The sequence below is a fragment of the Prionailurus viverrinus genome, chromosome F1 (genome assembly GCF_022837055.1).
Source record: "Prionailurus viverrinus isolate Anna chromosome F1, UM_Priviv_1.0, whole genome shotgun sequence".
Classification (NCBI taxonomy): Eukaryota; Metazoa; Chordata; class Mammalia; order Carnivora; family Felidae; genus Prionailurus; species Prionailurus viverrinus.
Window position 1 is genome coordinate 25621252 of NC_062577.1, and position 22051 is coordinate 25643302.

At 37.0% G+C, this 22051-nt stretch overlaps 1 protein-coding gene across 2 annotated transcripts in view; it reads right to left on the bottom strand.

Moving 5' to 3' along the window:
- TOR1AIP1 (torsin 1A interacting protein 1) overlaps positions 1-22051 on the bottom strand; it is a 45335-nt gene that overhangs the window by 21108 nt on the left and 2176 nt on the right. Inside the window, exons 2-6 of one of the 2 annotated variants that reach the window (XM_047839685.1) lie at positions 21661-21738; positions 15330-15389; positions 14306-14350; positions 3467-3508; positions 2352-2438 (exon numbers count right to left, since the gene is read on the bottom strand). In XM_047839685.1, coding sequence (XP_047695641.1) covers positions 2352-2438; positions 3467-3508; positions 14306-14350; positions 15330-15389; positions 21661-21738 — 312 coding nt within the window. The remainder of the gene's footprint in view (positions 1-2351; positions 2439-3466; positions 3509-14305; positions 14351-15329; positions 15390-21660; positions 21739-22051) is intronic. The other variant, XM_047839687.1, reaches the window with a different exon arrangement.

The window sequence follows — 22051 nt, forward strand, 5'->3', positions numbered from 1 at the left end:
TATGTTACATATTTTAGCCTATTCTTTAAAAACTTATTTTCATATAAAAGTAGAATTTATAACTAACTCTGTTCAAAAGTGATCAGATTGTTAACTCGGAAGTAAAAGCATTTGACACATCCAGGTGTGGTAGCTAAATATTTTTGTTAGTGTACTCCTATTATTAAAAAAAATTTGAGCATTGATTTCTAAAACATATTTCTTTTTAATTAAAAAAACGCTTATTTATTTTTGAGAGAAAGAGAGAGAGAGAGAGAGAGAGCGAGTGAGCATGAGTGGGGAAGGGCAGAGAGAGAGGGAGACAGAGGATCCGAAGCGGGCTCTGTACTGTCAGCACAGAGCCCGATGTGGGGCTCAAACTCATGAACCATGAGATCATGACCTGAGCCGAAGTCTGACACTTAACTGACTGAGCCACCCACACGCCCCTCCAAAACATATTTCTAACATTAAATACGTGTGTTATTGAAATAATCTATTAACTAATGTGTTGTATCTATTATAAAACAAAAAGACATTTTAATTGGATGAAATAAAATATAAATATACATGAAATTCTAATATTCTCTTCTTGCATTCCAACAGATCTTTTTTTTTTTAAGTTTTTATTTAAATTCCAGTTAGTTAACATACAGTGCAATATTAGTGTCAGATGTACAATTTAGTGATTCAACACTTCTACACAACATCTGGTGCTTATCACAAGTGCACTCCTTAATTCCCATCACCTATTTCACTCACCCCCCCATTCCCTCCTCCCGTTTGGTCACCATCAATTCGTTCTCTACAGTTGAGTCTGTTTCTTGGCTCGCCTTTCTTTTTTTCTCTATGCTTGTTTCTTCTTGAACCTCTTCAAGGGATAACTGGCTCAGAAAATAATCTAAGAAGATCAGTATTCTTAATATGCTCCCTTTTTTCTTCTTTAGCTAGAGTTTTCTTCTGCACGTGGGTATGTGTGCTTCATTAAGAATTTATTAGAATTCTTAAAGGGATCACAGACCCTTCAGTGTATGAAGTTTCAAAGAGCTATATGCTGCTAGCAATAGCATCAAACTATTGGCTATAGGAATGGCTAAATTAGTTTTTAATTTTTAGAGCTTCATGTATACATATACCAAAACTAATAAGAACACTTAGTTTAGTGTTTAATATGTGACAGGTACCTTCTAGGTGCTTGCACATATGAATTAACCTCTTACCAACCCAGATGAGGATACTGAGGAACACAGATATTAAGCAATTGCCTGAGGGCACAAACCTAGTAGTGGAGGAGTGAAACCCAGGGATTCTGGCTCCAGAGCCCATGTTCTTAACCACTATGCTAGAATGGTGCATATCTCCTTTGGGATTTCTGTATCAAGAAAGAATGGGGAACAATGAGGAAGGGTGGGAAATATATAGAATACCAAATGCCCATAAACCAGCCTATGAGCCTACTTTTTAAATGGAATGATAAAGTAAAACACAGAATTATGGAAATTCTCAAAAGATGGTGAGGGGAAAATAGAGAATTACTCTTTCATGGGACTAAAATATAATATTATTCATTATTTACAGAGTTTCAAATTGGTTCAGCACCCTCTTAAGCCTCAATTGGTATTTTCCCCCCACGGTCAATTCTTTCCTTGAATAAACTTAAACACAAATTCACATGAACAGGCATAAACTGTTGCTACTAACTTGGTGTGAATTTGAACAATCCAGAAATAAAAGTGATTACCTAGGGATATTAAAACTTCCTAAGAGCTGACATCCCTGATAATATAAGGAATACCACTACCAATGAGATCCGCTTCTCTATAACATTTTAAACAAACTACAAATAACTTCTTTTGAGCACAAAAATATCTTATATTCCATAAATATCAAAGCAGGCTAAAAAGTGACTTATTTGTGGGGTGCCTGGGTGGATCAGTCAATTAAGCGTCCAACTTCGAATCAGGTCATGAACTCGCTTTCGTTGAGTTTGAAGCCCCAGGTCGGGCTCAGTGCTGACAGCTCAGAACCCGGAGCCTGCTTTGGAATCTGTGTGTGTCTCTCTCTCTCTGCCCCTCCCCCGCTTGTGTTCTGTCTCTCTCTCTCTCTCTCTCTCTCTCTCAAAAATAAAGATTAAAAAAAAATTTTTTTTTAAGTGACTTGTTTAGATATTATATAGACATTACATGTTACTAATCAGATGCACACATGGAGTCAGTAATTTTAATAAATATTAAAAAGTATACTTTCTAAAAAAGTAGTTTTAATAAAATATGGAAATATTTTTTAAAAAAGTAAATTCACAAAATACCTTTAGATTTTTACTAAAAACACAGCTCCTAAGATAAAGTCATATGAATATGAAGATATGTTACCTCCAGAATCAAGAGAATCCCCGGATCTGACCTTAAGAATAGTAATATCACTGTCAGAGCTGTCTTGATCGTCTTGTTCAGTTTCTTCTAAAAAGAAAGAAATAATACACTAGTATAGTCTTTCTTCTAATGTTCTAAAGATCTAGATTAAAACAAGTAATTTAACATTAAAATGAAGCCTCTTTAATTATCAGACATAGAATCACTATTTATTACACTTACTATTCTGGATCACAAAGTTTTATATGAGCTAAAATTGAGCTCATTAATGTTATCTGAGGCATATAATTATATCTCAAGCAAATATTCTGAGTAATATCTACAAGATTATATTCTGAGGCTTTAATGTGAAGTCAAAAAGGAAACAAAGGAGCATTAATAGTGGAGAAATTTTACCTTTTTGGGGGGGGACTACATATAGTGTGTAAATTCAGCCAAAATTAGTATATGTACATGTGTGTTTACATGAGTATCTGTGGTTGTAAAGAGGGGATGTACACACACACTCATACAAGCATTTCAGTATGCAGGTAATTAAGATTATGGTGGCTTTTAAAATGGACTAAGTTTTACTGTCCTATTCATAGACTGATTATGAGAATTTAGAAAAAATGATTATATTAATACCATAATCAAAGGCCAGCATATGACAAAGTCTGTTTTCATTGGCTTTACTTAAAATTATTAACTCAGACAAAAGATGTTTAAAATGCATATAAAGGCTATCATCACTCACCCTATCCCATTTTATCTAAGACCCAATTATGAATTTAGATAAGCATGAACTTTTTTCCTGAAGAAAAATTTTCCTCTTTAAGTAACTATCAAAATTGTTCATGTTGGGGCGCCTGGGTGGCGCAGTCGGTTAAGCGTCCGACTTCAGCCAGGTCACGATCTCGCGGTCTGTGAGTTCGAGCCCCGCGTCAGGCTCTGGGCTGAGAGCTCGGAGCCTGGAGCCTGTTTCCGATTCTGTGTCTCCCTCTCTCTCTGCCCCTCCCCCGTTCATGCTCTGTCTCTCTCTGTCCCAAAAATAAATAAAAACGTTGAAAAAAAAATTTTTTTAAAAATTGTTCATGTTAATGAAAAAAAATTTAGAATATTTTAAAAGAAAATACCTCCTTCAGAAAAATTGACCTTCTGTTGGCTGCTGGTGGCTTCTAGAAAAGAAAAGCAAACACATCATACATGACATCAAAAGCTAAAGCTTAGGAATAAACAATATATAACTATATAATATATAATATGTAATCTATAACATACAATTTAGGGAAGTGAACATAAAGACAGACCAACTAAAATTTTTCTTCTGTTAAATGTTAAAAAATATGTTATTTCCCTTTAGGTTATTTCAGAAATAAGTACGATACAACCTAGAATCAGGAAGAGTTTATTTTTCTTTCAGCCGCAGGTCCGTTTGTACTCTAAAACTGTAACCTGTTTGTAGAAAGCATGAGATTCTCCATTGATAAATATTCCAGTCCCTATAGGTTTACTGAATTCTCATTCTCCTATTTGCCACACTCCCCATGCCGTCTTGAGAAACCCATCATACTGGTGGAAAAGACAAATCAGTTCTTTACTGCACTAGTATGTCCAGAAGAAGAAAGGGAGAGAAACCCTAGCTCCAGCATATCCACGTACGCTATTTTTTTTCAGAGCCAGAGAATTTGGACAAAGATAAATGAGCAACGTGTATCAAACACAGTATTTTTATATAGGCTATACTGAAAAAAAAAATTTAAAGGGAGATAAACCCAAAGGCGGCATTGTACAACTGGGCTAAAATATTGCTGAGTGATCTTTTGAGAAGTGGCATGAATCAGACTGCTCACAAAGCTGAAATCTTTCTTTTCAGCTTTCCCTCTGTTGCTTTTAACCCCTTTTGCTTTTCAAAAGGGGAAAACAATACCGTGGAAGGCAAGTGCCAACACATTATACGGTGAACTTGGAAATATTTTCTTCAGATCAGTTTAATTATATTAATATAACACTGGTCAAACTACCACTATGACAGGGGCAAGTGTAAATCACTATGTGAAATACATTTGCCAATATTTTTGGTATAGGAAAAAACTAACCAAAACAGCAAATACTATGTCACTCTTATAAAACTAGGACCTGGTATATTATATTCCATTTTAATCTAGGGTCATAAGGGAAACTGTCTTTTCAATTTTCTTTTTCAAGCAGAAAAATGGAAAATCAAACTTGCCTTACTGCTATTCTCTTAAAATTTTTTCATTAATATTTCCACTCATACAAAAAGATATCGTTCCATAACACACATATTATCCCTTTTGTAGAGTTTATTTTCATTTATATAACTATTCACATAGCATGCAAACAAAAGATGTTTTCTTAAGAGCCAATAGTTACATCTTAGTCATTATCTTAATAATAGTTACTTCCTTGATATTTGCATGCTGCCAGTTAGTTTTCAAAAAAACCCTTCATATCTGCTATCTGATTCCCTAATGTCACAAGAGGACTCTCATAGGTAAGGTTTATGGTATTAAGTGACGTGTCTAAGGGTGTCAGGATGAACAAGTGATAAAAAAAGGAATTGAATACAGGCTCTTCTGATTTCTAGTCTACCACCCATCTACCACTGCATCAGTCTTATTTATAATGGCATGTATTCAGCACTTAATGATAATTATTTTGTTTTATTAATTTTCTTTTAAAGAGCAGCTTAAGAAAGAGCAGCAAAACTGAGGGGAAGGTAGATAGATTTCCTTTATGTTTCCTGCCCCATACATGCATAGCTTCCACCATTATCAACATCCCCCACCAGAGTGGTATATTTGTTGAATAGTGGTAAAATTGATGGATCTACATTTACACATCATGTTCACCCAAAGACCCTAATTTACATTTCAGTTCACTCTTGGTGTTGTGCATTCTATGGGTTTAGACAAACATATAATGACATGTATCCATCATTATGATATCATACAGAGTATTTTCATGCCCTAAACACCTTCTGTGTTCCACCTATTCATCCTTTCCCTACCACCACCACCACACCCTTGATGACCATTAATCTTTTTGTTTGTTTTAATGTTTGTTTATTTTTGAGAAAGAGAGAGACAGAACGTGAGCAGATGAGGGGCAGAGACAGGGAGACACAGAATCCAAAGCAGACTCCAGGTTCTGAGCTGTCAGCACAGAGCCTGACACGGGGCTCGAACCCACAAACTGTGAGATCATGACCTGAGCGAAGTTGGGTGCTTAACCAACTGAGCCACCCAGGTGCCCCAATGACCGCTGATCTTTTTACTGTCTCAATAGTTTTGCCTTTTCCAGAACAGTCATATAGGTTCCTCCATGTCTTTTCATGGCTTGATAGCTCAGTGCTTTATAGCACTGAATAACACTCCACCGTCTGGATGTGCCAGTTTATCCATTCACCTACTGAAAGACACATTGGTTGCTTCCAAGTAGAATAATTCCAATAATTATTCCAATTATGAATAATTCTGCTATAAACGTGTGTGCAGGCTTTTGTGTAAACATTAAGTTTTCAACTCATTTGGGTAAATATCAAAGAGTGTAATTGCTGGATCATATGGTAAGAATGACATAATGTCATGATGACATACAATGTAGGACATCTTTTCATATGCTCATTTGCCATCTGTATATCTGTTGTTGGGGTGTCTGTTAAGTCTTTAGCTCATTTTTTAAATCAGGTTTTTTTTTTTTATTGTTGAGTTCTAAGAGTTCTTTGTATACTTTGGATAATTGTCCTTTATTAGATGTGTCATTTGCAAGTATTTGCTCTCAGTGTCTTATGTTTTTATTCTCTTGTCATTCTTTTGCAGAGCAGAAGTTTGTAACTTCACTGAAGTTCAGCTTATCAATTCTTTCATGGGTTGTGCTCTTTGTTTGCATCTAAAGAAGCATCAGCATACCCAAAGTCCTTTAGATTTTCTTCTGGGAGTTTTGTACATTTTTTTTAAAAAACTTACATTTAGGCCTGTGATACATTTTTAGTTAATATTTGCAAAGGGTTTAAGGTCTGTGTCTAGGTTTTTTTTTTTTTTTTGCATGTAGATATCCAGTTGTTCTAGCCATTTGTTGAAAAGATTCTGCCCTCCATTGTACTGACTTTGTTAAAGACCAGTAGACTACACGTGGATCTGTTTATGGGTTCTCTATTCTGTTCTATTCATCTATTCTTCTACCAATACCACACTGTCTAGATTACTGAAGCTTCACCGTCAGTCTTGAGGTTAAGTCCTCCTACTTTATTCTTCAATACTGTATCGGCTATGCTGGGTCTTTTGACTCTATATGAACTTAATCATTTTCTCAAAATAAGTTGTTGGGATTTTGATTGGGAATGCACTGAATTTACAGATTAAGTTGAAAAGAACTGACTTCTTGACAATACTGAGTCTTCCTATCCATGAACGTGGAATATCTCTCCGTTGGTTTTAAGTAAATTCTTTGATTTCATTTATGAGTTTTAATATTTTTCTCACATAGATCTTGTACATATCTTCTTAGATATATACCTATAAGCATTTCGGTGGGGAGAAGGGTGCTAATGTAAATTGTGTTGTTTTTAATTTCAAATTTTTCTTGTTCATTGCTGGTATGTAGGACAGTGATTGGCTTTTTTATATTAACTTTACATTCTGCAACCTTGCTATAATTGCTCATTAGTTCCTATTTTTTGTCCATTCTTTTGGATTTCCTACACAGATGATCACGTTACCTGTGAACCAAGACACTTCTTCCTTCCCAACCTGTATACCTTTTGCTTCCCTTTGTCTTACTGCATTAGCTACGTTGCTCCAGCACAATGTTGAAAAGAAGTGGTGAGCAGGGGCATCTATGCCTAAATATCCATTTAGGTTCCTTCATATCATACCTTGATGGCTTATTCCTTTTTAGCACTGATATTAGTACAAAAGCTTCCAGTGTCTCACCATTATGTTACCTGTAAGGTTTTTTTTGTAGATAGTGTTTATCAAGTTGAGAAACATTCCCTCTATTCCCAGTTTACTGAGAGTTTTTATCATGAATGGGTGTTGGATTCTGTCAAACACTTTTTCTGCATCTATTAATACTATGTGTTTTTTTCTTTTTTAGTCTGTTAATATGATAGATTCTCAAATGTTGAGCCAGTCTTTCATACCTACGACAAATCCTGTTTGGTTGTAGCGTTGTTTTTTTTTTTTTTTTTTTCAGTTTTTTTTTTTTTAATTTTTTTTTCAACGTTTTTATTTATTTTTGGGGACAGAGAGAGACAGAGCACGAACGGGGGAGGGGCAGAGAGAGAGGGAGACACAGAATCGGAAACAGGCTCCAGGCTCTGAGCCATCAGCCCAGAGCCCGATGCGGGGCTCGAACTCACGGACCGCGAGATCGTGACCTGGCTGAAGTCGGACGCTTAACCGACTGCGCCACCCAGGCGCCCCTTTTTTTCAGTTTTAAAGTAATCTGTATGGTCAATGTGGAGCTTGAACCCACAACCCTAAGATTAAGAGTTATGTTCTTTACCAAGTGAGCCAGCCAGGTGCCCCTAATTCTTTTTGTAGTTTTTTAAAATTCATTTTGCTAATGTTTTGTGAAATACTGCATCTGCTCATGAGATATTGATCTATAGTTTTCTTTTCTTGTGTTTGTCTGGTTTTAGTATTAGGGGAATGCTGGCCTTACAAAATGAGTTAGGAAGTATTTCCTCTACTTTTATCCTCTGAAAGGTACCTTAGAGAACTGGTATAATTCATTTCTTTAAATATTTGATAGTATTCACCAGTGAACTCATTTAGGCCTGGTGCTTTCTGTTTCGGAAATTTATTAAATATTGAGTCAATGTATTTAAATAGATATAGATGTATTTAAATAGATAACAGATTATCTATTTCTTCTTGTGTGTTTTAGCCGATTGTGTCTTTCATGGAAAGGGTCCATTTCATCTAGATTATCAAATTTGTGGGCTTCAACATGTTCATAGTATTTCTATATTATCCTTTTAATTTTCATGAAATCTATACTAACTTGTGTCCTTTTGCCTTAGTTTACCTCTTTTCTTTTTTTATTCTTAGCCTGGTTAAAGGCTTTCCCTTTGAATGATAATTCTGCAAGATACAGAATTCTAGTTTGGTGGTTTTTTCCTCTCACACTTAAAATTATTCATTCCACACTCTCTTCTCACTTGCATGGTTTCTGAAGAGAAGTTGGATGTAATTCTTATCTTTGTTCCTTTATGGGTCAGGTGTCTTCTCTTCCTATAACTTCTTTCAGGTTTTCTTCATCTTTGATTTTCTGTAGTTTGAAAATGATAAACACCCAGGTGTATTTTTTGTGCATTTGTTCTGCTTGATGTTCTCAGAGCTTCCTGAATCTGTGGTTTGGTGTCTGACATTAATTTGGAGAAATTCTAGATCATTGTCTCAAGTATTTCTTCTGTTCCTTTTTTCTCCTCCTTCTGGCACTCCCATTATGTGTATGTTATATACAATATTTTATAGTTGTATAGTCCTTGGATGTTCCATTTTGTTGAGTCGTTTCCTCTGCTTTTTGGTTGAGAACTGTATTTTGAGAATTGATATATGACACTGTGTAAGTATGTGTAGATGTTAACTTGATACATTTATATATTGATTACCACCACAGCACTGGTTAACACCTCTATCACATTATCATTTATTTGAAGATTCTATCAATATGCCCTCTAGCACAGAAATTTTTTCCTCAGCCAAGTCCAGTCTAATATGTCTATCAAAGGCATTCATTTCTATTACAGTGATTTTGAATCCCTTGCATTTCTTTTTGCTTCCTAGGATTTCCATCTCTGCTTACATTGTCCATCTGTTTGTGCATGCTGTCTACTTTATTCATTAGAATCCCTAGCATACTAATCATAGTCGTTTTAAATTTCTGGTCTGATATTTCTAACACCCTGGCCATACTGGTTCGGATGTTGGCTTTGTCTCTTCAAATTGTTTTTTGCCTTTCATTATGTCTTGATACCATATCTTAATGTTAAGATTTTGTCTTGATGGTGGACATGATGTACTGGGTAAAAGGAACTTCTGTAACTAGGTCTCTAGTAATGTGATGATGAGGTCCAGAGAGAAAGGGAAAGGGCTTCATAGTCCTATAATTAGGTCTTAGTCTCTTAGTGAATTTATGCCACAAATGGCTCTCAATGGTTTTCTTTTCTCCTTAGGTGGGACATGTTGTCTACGGTGGCCTGGAATAGAGTATTTTCCTTTCCCCAGGTCAGTTGGGCTGATAATACCCCAGTAGGTCAGGTTCTGGGTAACTAGATTGCCCTGAAGGCAGGCCTTATTAAGAACAGAGTGCTCTGGCATATTTCAAAATGATTCTTCCCCCCCCAACCCCCCCCCCCCCCTGCTGAAGCATGAGGGGACTTTTCTCTGATATTTACTATGGGAATTTGGTCAAGCCCCTGGAGGTATACCTCAAAATCTAGTGGGGTACTCCCCATGACTGGGTCCCCTTGGAATATTTAACTCAGACTTCTGCACACCAAGCCTCCTGCAGTTCATCAGTTACAGTTCAGATTTTGCTACCCCAGAACTGGTTCCTGGAGACATCTCCACTTTTGAGCCTGAGCTCTTGATAAGCCACAATTTCCTGTATTTGCATCTCTCCAATTTTGAGGGCAGGGGTTTGCCCTGTGTTCTCTCCTTTCTCACAGATCCAAAAAAGAGCTTTTGAATTTTTAGCTGTGTTTATTCGTTGCTAGGTTAGCTTCTTACACGTGGAACAGGAGGAAAACCAAAAGTCTCTCTCAATTTTTTGAATTAATGACAAAGAAAAGGCTGAGGGCTGAACTCTTCTAATACAAGAGGTTCCAATAACTTCTAAGTGTAACTCGTTTAAAATAGAGCTTTGCAGGGAGCCTGGGTGGCTCAGTCAGTTATGCATCTGATTTCGGCTCAGGTCATGATCTCGCAGTTTGTGAGTCTGAGCCCATCTGGGGGTCCCTCTTTCTTCCCCTCTGCTCCTCCCTCACTTGAGCATACACATGTTCTTTTTCTCAAAATAATAAATAAACTTAAAAAATAAGATGTAACAGTAGCTTTGCTAAAGTTACAACTATATTTGAACATTATGTTTTATATAGTTTAAAAATTATTCGGTATAGCAAAATTTTAGGCTAAATTGATTTTAGAATCTGTGTGTTTCTTCACTGAGTCACCAGAAAGAAAATGAATAGTGCAGTAACCCCTCCCTTTTTGATCCTGATATAATTTATTTCCATGTACTTTTTAAACTCCAGGTCAATTTGTTCAGAGCCAAATCACCTAGTAATTAATCACTCATATAAAAGTAAAATTAAATCTCCTTTATTGTTTATGTATGTGTTGTCCAATTAGCATGGGGAGAATTTAAGAATTTTTTTTAACCAACTTATATAAGGGAGCTCCCCATTTATTTTTTATATCATTATATTTCAAGTATTTAATATATCGTGGATTTCTGAACACTTTAATCTAGTGTCCAAAGGTCTTTTCTTTAGAATTTTATGTTTCTGGGGCGCCTAAGTAGTTCAGTTGGTTAAGCGTCTGACTCTTGGTTTCAGCTCCGGTCATGATCTCGTGGCTTTGTGAGTTCAAGCCCCACATCAGGCTCTGTACTGGTGGCATGGAGCCTGCTTGGAATTCTCTCTCTCCCTCTCTCTCTTCCCCTTCCCCACTCATGCTGTCTCTCTCTCAAAATAAATAAATAAACTTAAAAAAAATTTTTTTGAAGAATTTTATGTTGCTAACAATATCAATAGTATTCAAAGGGTGAACAATAACTTGTTAAACAAGGCTGTCTTCAATATTATTACTAATATTGTGCCTTATGCATAATCCAATAATATCTTATGAATTACATGTTCTATACATTTGACAATAATCATCATTGTTATCAGTCTACTCGTTGTCTTGGCTATAGACTTTTTAACTGTGGTTTTCATTCTGGTACATGAAGGTCAGGAATTTCAAGTCCTCCTAAATGCCATTTCCTCCATGAAACCTTCCCAGCCTCTCCTGCAGAATAAGGCACTTCTCTTCTAGGCTATCAAATACATATACCACCATTTTAACACTTACAACATTAATTTATCTAACTTGTTTTTTTTTCTTTTTTTTTTCCATTATCATGTACTCTAAGAGCTAGGGGAAAAAATTATCATGGCTTTTTATGGTTCCAGCATTTAGGCCAGTCACTGATACATACAGAAGGTGGTTAAAAATAAATGTTTGTTTAATAAATGAATAGACTTTTGTATCACAGAATAAAAACCTTTAAGACTTTTGCTAAAATTGTTCATACCATGACAAAAAAAACATGACTTAACAACTCAAGAAAATAGTGTGAAATTAGTGCTTAATAATGAGGATTCATGCAAGGTTTTAAACATTCTACATTTTCACCTTTTTAACCCAAGCTACAAAGAATGCATAAATACTTAAATACAATCTGATGATGAATCAGTAGCATTTAGTACCACATGAGAAGTTTTCATTTTATTTCCCTGTTTTGCATTCATCTTCCTTTATTTTAAACCTCTTGGCTTCTACGTGTAGAAGGTTAAAATACTTTTTTTTTAAAAAAAAGTATTATTCTTCCCTATGCTTATGCAGAAGCTTTGAGAAATTCAACTCTTATTTGGAGTAATAATACCTTCAATTAAAAAAAAGTTAAAATATTATAAAACTCGTGGCAAAACAGAGAGAGAATAGGCTGGGTCACAGTAGATCTTCTCAAAGCTGGGGACATCCTGGCTAAGGTTGGTGGGGTTGCGGGGGGGTTTAGCCTTGGGCCTGGGGTGGCAGCTTCACCACCTAGGGTCCCCGGGACCCACCACTCCCCCAACTGGTGTCCCCCAGATTCACGGTGAGAACATGGCACTGGCTCTTAGTTCTGACATACTGGCCACTGACCTCGCCTACACCTGGTCCACAAAGGGATGCGATTTCACCGGGCCCACAAGACCTCTGAGAAAGCCGTCTTCACGGCCTAGACCAAGGGGGTCGCCCTCAACCAGCTGTGGCCGAAGGAGCTACGGACCGTCAGCCCCCTGTTCTCTGGCGGTGTGAGCCGCCTGTGGTACTCAGGCCACAGCATGGAGCGGTATGCTGCTCTGGGTGGCACGGCACGTGCCAGTGAGCACTGCTGTGGGCCCAGGAGGCCTAGAGCCCTCGCCACCCGGCTCCCAAATAAAGTGGGCCCAAAAGGAAAACAAAATTATAAAGGCTGTGGCATTTAGTAGACAAATGGCAATAAATAAAGGAGCTGTTAAGGAGGTACCACTTTTCCAATGATCTCAACCAACTAATAAAAGGACTTTCAGAAGACCTAGGGCACTTGTTTGTTGTAAGAATAGATCACATACAACCATCTCTTCAGGCAGAGACAAACCACTAGTTATACCACTTTCCTTTCCTTAGCTACAGTTTTAAAGGAAAACACAAAGTTCCAGGTATATCTGTACTATAAGGTTTTCTATTCCTAGAGACTTATTGAATGTGTTGGTGTGAGCAGTGAAGTGAAGGATACTCAAGGAACTCATACTTTGTATTTTGTCTGGGGACAAAGACATGAAGATTTCACAAATGAGACTCTGATGCTTTCTCAAAGAGAAGACTAGACAGAACACAGGAGTCCATGTGTCTCCCGTCTTCTTATGCTGTCAGTACAGGCTAGGGTGGAGTGCTATAAAAGAAAAAATCTATGTTGAGGCAAGTATGTAACTCTCTGAATTTACTCTTAGAACAAACAAATGACTGTTTGGGTGATTTGCTGTCTTTATTCCTGCCACCGGTATAAACCAGGGAGCGGTAAGCTTTTTCCATAAAGGGTCAAACAGTAAACATATTTGAGGCTTTGCTAGCCACACAAGGTCTCTTTTCTTAGTTCACAGGCTGTGCAAAAACAGGATTGCAGGTCAGATTTTACTAGAGGCTGACTCACAGCATAGACACCTTTAAGAGTGGTACCTTTAAGATTATTCAATGCCAATATGCTTTTGAGAACAGAGGCAGAGTGGGGCAGCAGGAAGGACTATAAAGAACAGTCTGGGGATATTACTAGTATTCAAGCTCCATGAACAGTCATTTTTGATATTCTAAGAGGTACTAACATTACTATAAAAAAGAATCAGAGGAGGCCATTTTCTGTTACCCCACAGAAATGTTCTTTAAACCGGAAAGCACTCTTAAAAAGTTACTTCTCACTATAAAGTACTTACAAAAATCATTTCTAACTCTAGCATAAAGAGTAAAAGTGGATTATTTCAACTTCAAGTTCTTTACCAATTAAGAAACCATGACTTAAAAATTTTTTTAAGTTTTTAAATAAAGCACTTGAGAAACTCTACTGGGTACCAGTACACATGATGAACTGCATACTGTAAGGATCACTTTCAGACACTATCCTGAAGTCTCCAAGAAGTCAACCCGAGTTTAACTGAAAGATGAATTTTTAAAAAGTTGCAGCTATTTTTTTAAAAAAGGGGAAGTTTCCTTCGTTTTGACTCATCTCTAAATTTAGAAAAATACTGTAACTTAAAACTAAGTCTAACCACAATCAATGTAGGTTCTCTTAACGCTGTGGATCTGGGTATCTCATGTCCTACACCAAAGCAAACACTGGAAAGTGAATCTCTAATTCACTTTCTAACTCAAGAAAAACTATGAATTGGTAAGCTGATATTCCTTTTTCTCATAGAAATGTGAATTTAACAAAGTCTAATAAAAATTAAAATGTGTTTGTATTACATGTTCCTATATGAACTTAAATAACAAAAGACATAATTTCAGAGAGAATAAGAATCAGGGCAATAAGAAAGGTCATAGCCATAGGCACAGTGTCCCACAAGCTGAGAAAATGAACAAAGAAATATTCTCAAGCCAGTGACTAACTGTGTATCCTCAGAACCCTTGAAAAGAACCTGTAAGAATTAGAGATAAACAAACCTAATTCACTCATTTTAGTATTTCCATTTGTTTTGTATGCCGAATCTGCAAGAGAGATAGCAAGAAAATGATTAGAGCTTAAGAGGAAATGCATCATGTGGTCCTTTACCACAGGTTCATCATCAAAACCTTAACAGATCTTTGTCATTGTAATACTTAAAACGACAGTTATCTATCAAAAAAAAAAAAAAAAACCCATCCTAATTCTTTCTTAAAGAGAAGGATCAAGTAGAAACCTAATGTGAAGATAAATAAGGTTCTTCTTTAGTTCCCATGATAAAGCACCCTTATGTGCTAATGAACTCTGACAAGGAAGCAGAAGTAGACTGCTTGGATGCCTTTATTGGTTATCTCTCACAGTCATGAAATCAACTTAAGGGCAATACTTGTTAGAGGTTTTCATCAAAAAGAAATGTAAGTGAGGCAGAAAAATTTGATAACACTGAGCTATAAAGCCTCGGTCTTGATTTTTTTATTAGCATTATGCTGGGAAAAATAAAAAGCCCCTGATCCTAGTTTAAAATCATCATACTAACAAAAAGAATCATAGAAACCTCTTAAAAACAATGAGGAAGGCCTTTATATATATATGTGTGTGTGTGTGTGTGGGTATATATATATATATATATATATATATACCCACACACACATATATACACACATACACGTATGTATGGAAAGATGTCTCAATAGATTAAGTAAAAATAAAAACACAATAAGAAGGTACAGAAAAGAGTGTTTATTGGGCTAACATTTGTGATAAAAGAAAGGAAAATATCATTTATGCATGAATTTCTTTGTAGCTCCATTAAATATCCCTAAAAAAAGACCTAAGAAACTGAAAACACTGGTTCCCTCTAATGAGGAGGCTAGGTGGGTAAAGGACAGAGGGACAGGGAGATTTTTCACCATGTATTTATAATAACTTTTAAATTTCTAACCATATGAATACATGTACTAACCTATTTAAAAATAAAGCTATATTTATAAAACATTTAAACCAACAGACAAAACAATCTCTTACCAGGTCTTGGGCTTCTTAGGGGACGTCTACACAGGCTGATTACAGGATCTTCACTCAGCACTAATATAGGAAGAAAGAACATTAAAAACTATATAAAATGTCAAACATACTAGATTTATTATACAATTATCTATTTATTCAACAAAGGTTTTTCTGAACCCTTCATTATTTTAAGTATGGGAATGTAAAACTGAACTACCAATTTCCTGCCATAAAAAATTTATGAACATGATAGAAAAAATATGCAATTGTTCTCAGCAGATCACAGTTAAATAAGAAAGGAATACTAAATAAAACTCTTCTAAATTTCTCATATGAGAACCAAATTTGTACTGTAGCACCAACTCAATTATTCCATTTGAGGCTTATCCTCATTATGGATTATTCATGGCATACTTTAATTTAGGGGTTAACTTCCTGAGAGTTAATATAGTACCTCCAACTATTTAACCCTGTGTGTGTGTTCAGGAAATGTAAACTCTAACTTAAATAAAGTGTTACCATTAGCCAGGGTTTCAGACTGTCTATGGTTCAATGGTATAGGGCTAATGGGGAAGCCAATCCCATCATATAAAATGTTAACCTAGAAAGCCAAGATGTGTTCTCAAAAAAATCAAACATTATCTAAAGTCCAATATATATCTGAATTTGGATTATATTATGTTTGTTTCATTTGTCTTTATAAAAAACATCATGGAGCCCCTGAGTGGCTCGGTTGGTTAAGCATCAGACTCCTGATTTTGGCTCAGGTCATGATCTCATGATTTGTGAGTTTGAGCACCACATGAGGCTCTGCACTGACAGTGTGAAGCCTGCTTGGGATTCTCTCTCTCTCCCTTTCTCTGTCCCTCCCGTGCACATGTGCACATGCTCTCTCTCTCAAAATAAATGAAACTTTAAAACAACAACAACAACAACAACAACATTGTGTTTGGCGCTGTAGGAGAACAGTGAAAACCATTCTGAACTGGTTATCACTGGTCCCCGCCATTACACTGACTGCCTATGTTTGTTTTTACAAAACTGACTTCATGCAATTTCCCCATTAAGAGTATCCAGAAGAGATATTGTGATGGGCCAGGCACTTGTTTGTTCGAAAAACACTTATTGAACATGTTTCTATATATCTTAAAGACAGAGATGTAGAAAAGCAATTAAACTTCTGTAGCTCAAAAAGGCAGAACTAAGATCAACACACAGAAAGTAAGAGAAAAGTTAGCTGTTAATTACTTAAGTTATTAATGTTGTCTCCAAAACAGAACAGATAGTGAGGGAATGATTTTCACCTCACTGAAAATGATCAGGGAGTATATGAATGGATGCTAACAAAGGGATACTTGCATTGATAGAGACTTTGGGTAGATGAATCCCCTAAATCTTCCAGCTGTAAGATTCTATGAAATATCTATCTCAGTTGCTAGTATTTCAAACATCAGGTATTTAAAACTTATAAAAATAGCTTTTAAAATAAATTTTGTACATGTTCATAATCCCATTATTACAACTACTTTCCTCTTTTTCCCTTCTGCATTCTCACCTTTATCAGGCTTTTTTTTTTTAATTTTTTTTTAATGTTTATTTATTTTTGAGACAGAAAGACAGAGCATGAACGGGGGAGGGTCAGAGAGAGAGGGAGACACAGAATCTGAAACAAGCTCCAGGCTCTGAGCCGTCAGCACAGAGCCCGACACGGGGCTCGAACTCACGGACCGTGAGATCATGACCTGAGCCGAAGTCGGATGCTTAACCAACTGAACCACCCAGGCGCCCCTATCAGGCTTAATTAAAACCTAAAACTCAACTTAATCTATAGACATCAATTACTATTTTTTTCCCCTATCTTTTAAGAAGTATTTCCTGGGGGCGCCTGGGTGGCTCAGTCAGTTAAGCGGCCGACTTTGGCTCAGGTCATGATCTCGCGGTCTGTGAGTTCGAGCCCCGCATCGGGCTCTGTGCTGACAGCTCAGAGCCTGGAGCCTGTTTCAGATTCTGTGTCTCCCTCTCTCTGACCCTCCCCCGTTCATGCTCTGTCTCTGTCTCAAAAATAAATAAACGTTAAAAAAAAAATTCTTTTTTTTCTTTTTTAAATTTTTTTTTTTTTCAACATTTATTTATTTTTGGGACATCGAGAGACAGAGCATGGACGGGGGAGGGGCAGAGAGAGGGAGACACAGAATCGGAAGCAGGCTCCAGGCTCTGAGCCATCAGCCCAGAGCCCGACGCGGGGCTCGAACTCCCGGACCGCGAGATCGTGACCTGGCTGAAGTCGGACGCTTAACCGACTGCGCCACCCAGGCGCCCCCAAAAATTTTTTTTTTAAAAAGAAGTATTTCCTGTACGCTCTATTATGTACATATCCTTAGAGAAGATGCTTCAAGGAGACAGAGTACCAAAGAGAGATATTATTAAAGAATAAAAGAGCAAGTACCCTTATTTTGTAGCAATCTTCTTCCCTTGTCTGCTTTTGCTCACCGCTGCACCCCCAGCATCTAGCATGGGGACTGGCATAAAGTAGGTACTCAGTAAAGATCTAGAGAATGAATACTCCAAAAAAATCAAATGTTCAGCAGCCAGAGAATCAAATGTTCATGACAAAATGGTAGATACTCAAAAATAATTATCTATGATTATTTAACTAGAAACCACAACTGTTGGAACAAAAATACCTATTTAACTTTAGGAAAAGTAAATGAAGTTCTCCCAATATAATTTTATATTGTAAAGTTAGTTCCATGATTTCCAGAAAGGAATGAATCTGACCACAGAACAGTTATGTAAGAATACATGGACTGGGGCACCTGGGTGACTCAGTCTGTTAAAAGTGTCCAACTTTGGCTCAGGTCATGATCTCACAGTTTGTGAGTTCAAACCCTGCATCAGGCTCTGTGCTGACAGCTTGGAGCCTGGAGCCTGTTTCAGATTCTATATCTCCCTCTCTCTGTCTCTGCTCCTCCCTCACTCAAGAATTTCCTCTCTTTCAAGAATAAACATTAAAATAAATAAATACATACATACATACATACATGGACTGAACTGAATGAACAACTCAATGACTATTTTAATGTGAAAACATTTCAATTCTGGAACTTCAAACAATAAGAGTTCAATCTGTATCCCTGTTCTAAACTAATCAGTATTTCTCATGGCTTAGGAAAACAGGAAGGCAGATGATATAGTTGTCTTTAGTAGGTTGTTTTAGAAGGTGGCCTGTTGGCTTTGGTCTTTATTCTTAAGGGTATCTTTGGATAGATTTCTCTCAGTCCACACCAGTGGTCCTATATACAATTACAGCACTATTTTTCAACATGAAAGTTAAACAGAAAGTCTATGATTCTATAAGGGGAAAGGCCTACTTAAAGTAGTACTCCATCAAAGAGTGACTACTATTTACATAATTCCTCTGCTAGACACACATTGTAAGCATTTGTTCAATAATTCCCTAAACTCTTTCCTTGAAGCATGCCAAGTGCTAGATGCAGGATGATTTTTTTTTTAATTTTTTTTTTTTTAACGTTTACTTATTTTTGAGACAGAGAGAGACAGAGCATGAACAGGGGAGGGGCAGAGAGAGGGGGAGACACAGAATCTGAAACAGGCTCCAGGCTCTGAGCTGTCAGCACAGAGCCCGACGCGGGCTCGAACTCACGGACCGTGAGATCATGACCTAAGCCGAAGTCGGACACTTAAGCGACCAAGCCACCCAGGCGCCCCTGCAGGATGATTTTTAAAAGTACCACTGAATTCCTGGGGCGCCTGGGTGGCTAAGTTGGTTGAACATCGACTCCTGATTTCAGCTCAGGTAATGATCTCACCGTTCGTGAGCTCAAGCCCCATGTCTGGCTCCATGCTGTCAGCATGGAGCCTGCTTGGGATTCTCCTCCATCTCTGTCTGTCCTTCCCCTGTTCACTCTTTCCCTCAAAATAAACAAACTTAAAAAAAAAGCTCTTTTATAAATAAAGAAATAAATAAATGTACCACTGAATTCTTAATATCTCAAATCTCCCAAAGATGTAAATATCCTCATTTCTACTTATATGCACGCTACACTACTGATACATTCCAGGTAATTTATGCATAGGTTCCATCAATTTATCATCTATACTGAGAAATGTTTTTTCTTTTCCATTTCTAATAATAACATAAGCTTCTTGAGAAAAGGAAATGCTTATGGGGCGCCTGACTGGCGCAGTTGGTTAAGCGTCCGACTTCAGCCAGGTCACGATCTCACGGTCCATGAGTTCGAGCCCCGCGTCAGGCTCTGGGCTGATGGCTCAGAGCCTGGAACCTGTTTCCGATTCTGTGTCTCCCTCTCTCTCTGCCCCTCCCGCGTTCATGCTCTGTCTCTCTCTGTCCCAAAAATAAATAAACGTTGAGAAAAGGAAATGCTTAAGCAAAACTTTATGAACTTCACACCTCTTGTAAAGTGCCATAAGGGGCAGGGAGGGGGAGGGACTCCTTGTATCTGTGTTTTACTGTGTATAATCTATGCATGCACTGTATCATTTCCTCAGTGGCCTTGCGGGTTAGGCAGGGGAAATGATAGGATAAAGGCCCGTGTCTCAAGGTGGGTGGGTAACACAAGCAAAGTCCAGTGCGCTTTGCACAACATTATGCAGCTGTGTACCTCGTTAGTGGTCCTTAAACATAGACCTAATGTGAACTCCAAAAGACTGTTCGAGGTATTTTATTATATAACAGTTTTATAATGGTCTATAGGCTGGTGTTCAACAGTCTTCATTCTATCAATTTACTTAAATTAACACCATAATTTTTATACACTTACTCTAAATTTTAGAAAAGTTTGCTTCTCTAGGTGTAAGAGATAAGCAAATAAATATACTATGACAAAATTTCAAGAATATGATTTTTCCACATGGCTGGGAAAATCTATAGCATTTATTACTCAAAGCATTTTTCTAAGATAGTTTATAATCTTAACCCAGTAACATAGGCAATTCAAGGAATTAAATATAAAGGGCGTGTTTACTTAGAACTAAACTTGAACTAGATGTATCGTATTCTAAATTGAGGACAGAATAGGTCAAATCATAAAGCATAATCTTAGAAGCAATGGCTAAGGAAACAAGTCAAGATAGGAGTTTTACTGTTGTGGGACTTTCTTAATATCAAAAACAGCAGACTGAAAATAAACGGAACTAAAAACCAAAGGAACTAAGCATTAGCAACTGAACTAAATCCATTTCCTTGCTTTCCAAAAGAGTTTTAACAGCTTTTAAAACTTAAGTAGACTGTCAACATAGCCTAAGTCTATGTTACATTGATAATAAAATGCAAATGTTTTTACACTTTAACATCTCTGAAACTGAGGGGGGCGGGGTGCCTGGGTGGCTCAGTCCGTTAAACATCCGACTCTTGGTTTTGGCTCAGGTCATCATGTCACGATTCATCAGTTTGAGCCCCATATCGGGCTCTGTGCTGACAGTGTGAAGCCTGCTTGGGGTCCTCTCACTCCCTCTCTCTCTCTGCCCCTCCCACATGCGCTCACTCTCTCTCAAAATAAATAAACTTAAAAAAAAAGTCTTTAACATCTCTGAAATTGGGATGCATCATACAATCTATGGGATGTTACAGTTTAACTGGCAGCATTTCTTCCTTCTAGGTGGTACATAAAACAATGGTGGATCTTACAACTGATGACATTTTAGATTTGATGAAATACTGACCATATCATGCCATGATTTTACTATACAGATCACTCAATCCATTTTATTTTTAGTTTCTTATTTAAGTAGGCCCCATGCCCAATGTAGGGCTTGAACTCACCACCCTGAGATCGAGAGTCACACGCTTCACTGACTAAGCCAGCCAGGTGCCCCCACTTAATCCATTTTAAATGGAAGGTAGTGAGACATATTCACTCACACCACACTTAATGAATTTCACTGAGTGGCTAATTATTACATGGGAGAGTGACAATGAGGTACTTGGGGAAAATGAAAGGGTTTTGAAGAAGACAAATCTGGAGCCAATTTTGGCTGTCACATTATCATGTAAACATAGAGAAGGGTCTTAGCTTCTCTGAGCTTCAGTTTTCTCACCTATAAAATGGGCACATCTATCCTGCAGAGTTATGTGAATGAATGACCATATCCAAAGTGGCTCGTAATTAGTAGATACTCAAGTATCCATTCCATCTTTTCTTGACATATACCTATATGGTTTAACTCAATACACTATAGAGATGATTCACTGTAATTCTGAATAAGTTATGATTTGGGACCCTTGATGAACCAGGCTATAGTGTGTACATTAAAAAAAAGAAATGAAAAAGATGGCAGGTAAGGCAAAAAATAAAATCACTCTTCTTACCTGGAATTTCTTGTGTTCTCTGGATAGTTTTCTTTGAGACTGTTTGGCTTAAAATAGTTTGTGAAGATGGTTCATCCTCTAAAGAACAGAAATGACAACTGTCAAAATTCAGAATATATGATCTGGTACAGATTATGCACCTTAACGGTAATATAAAAGCAAAAATGCACATAATTCGTTTCTTTAGCAATGTGTAATTAAGCCTACCAAAACTTAGGAATTTGGGTCTAACTACTCTTGAGGCAATATAAAAACAAATTATTTACCTTTGATGCTTTACTATAAAAGTCTACTACTTTAGAAATTTAAAAGATGGGCTACAGTTTCAGAAATGATGTGGGAGAAAGCAGAGGAGTGAAAAATGTTTAGACCCTTATGGGTTTTTTTTTAC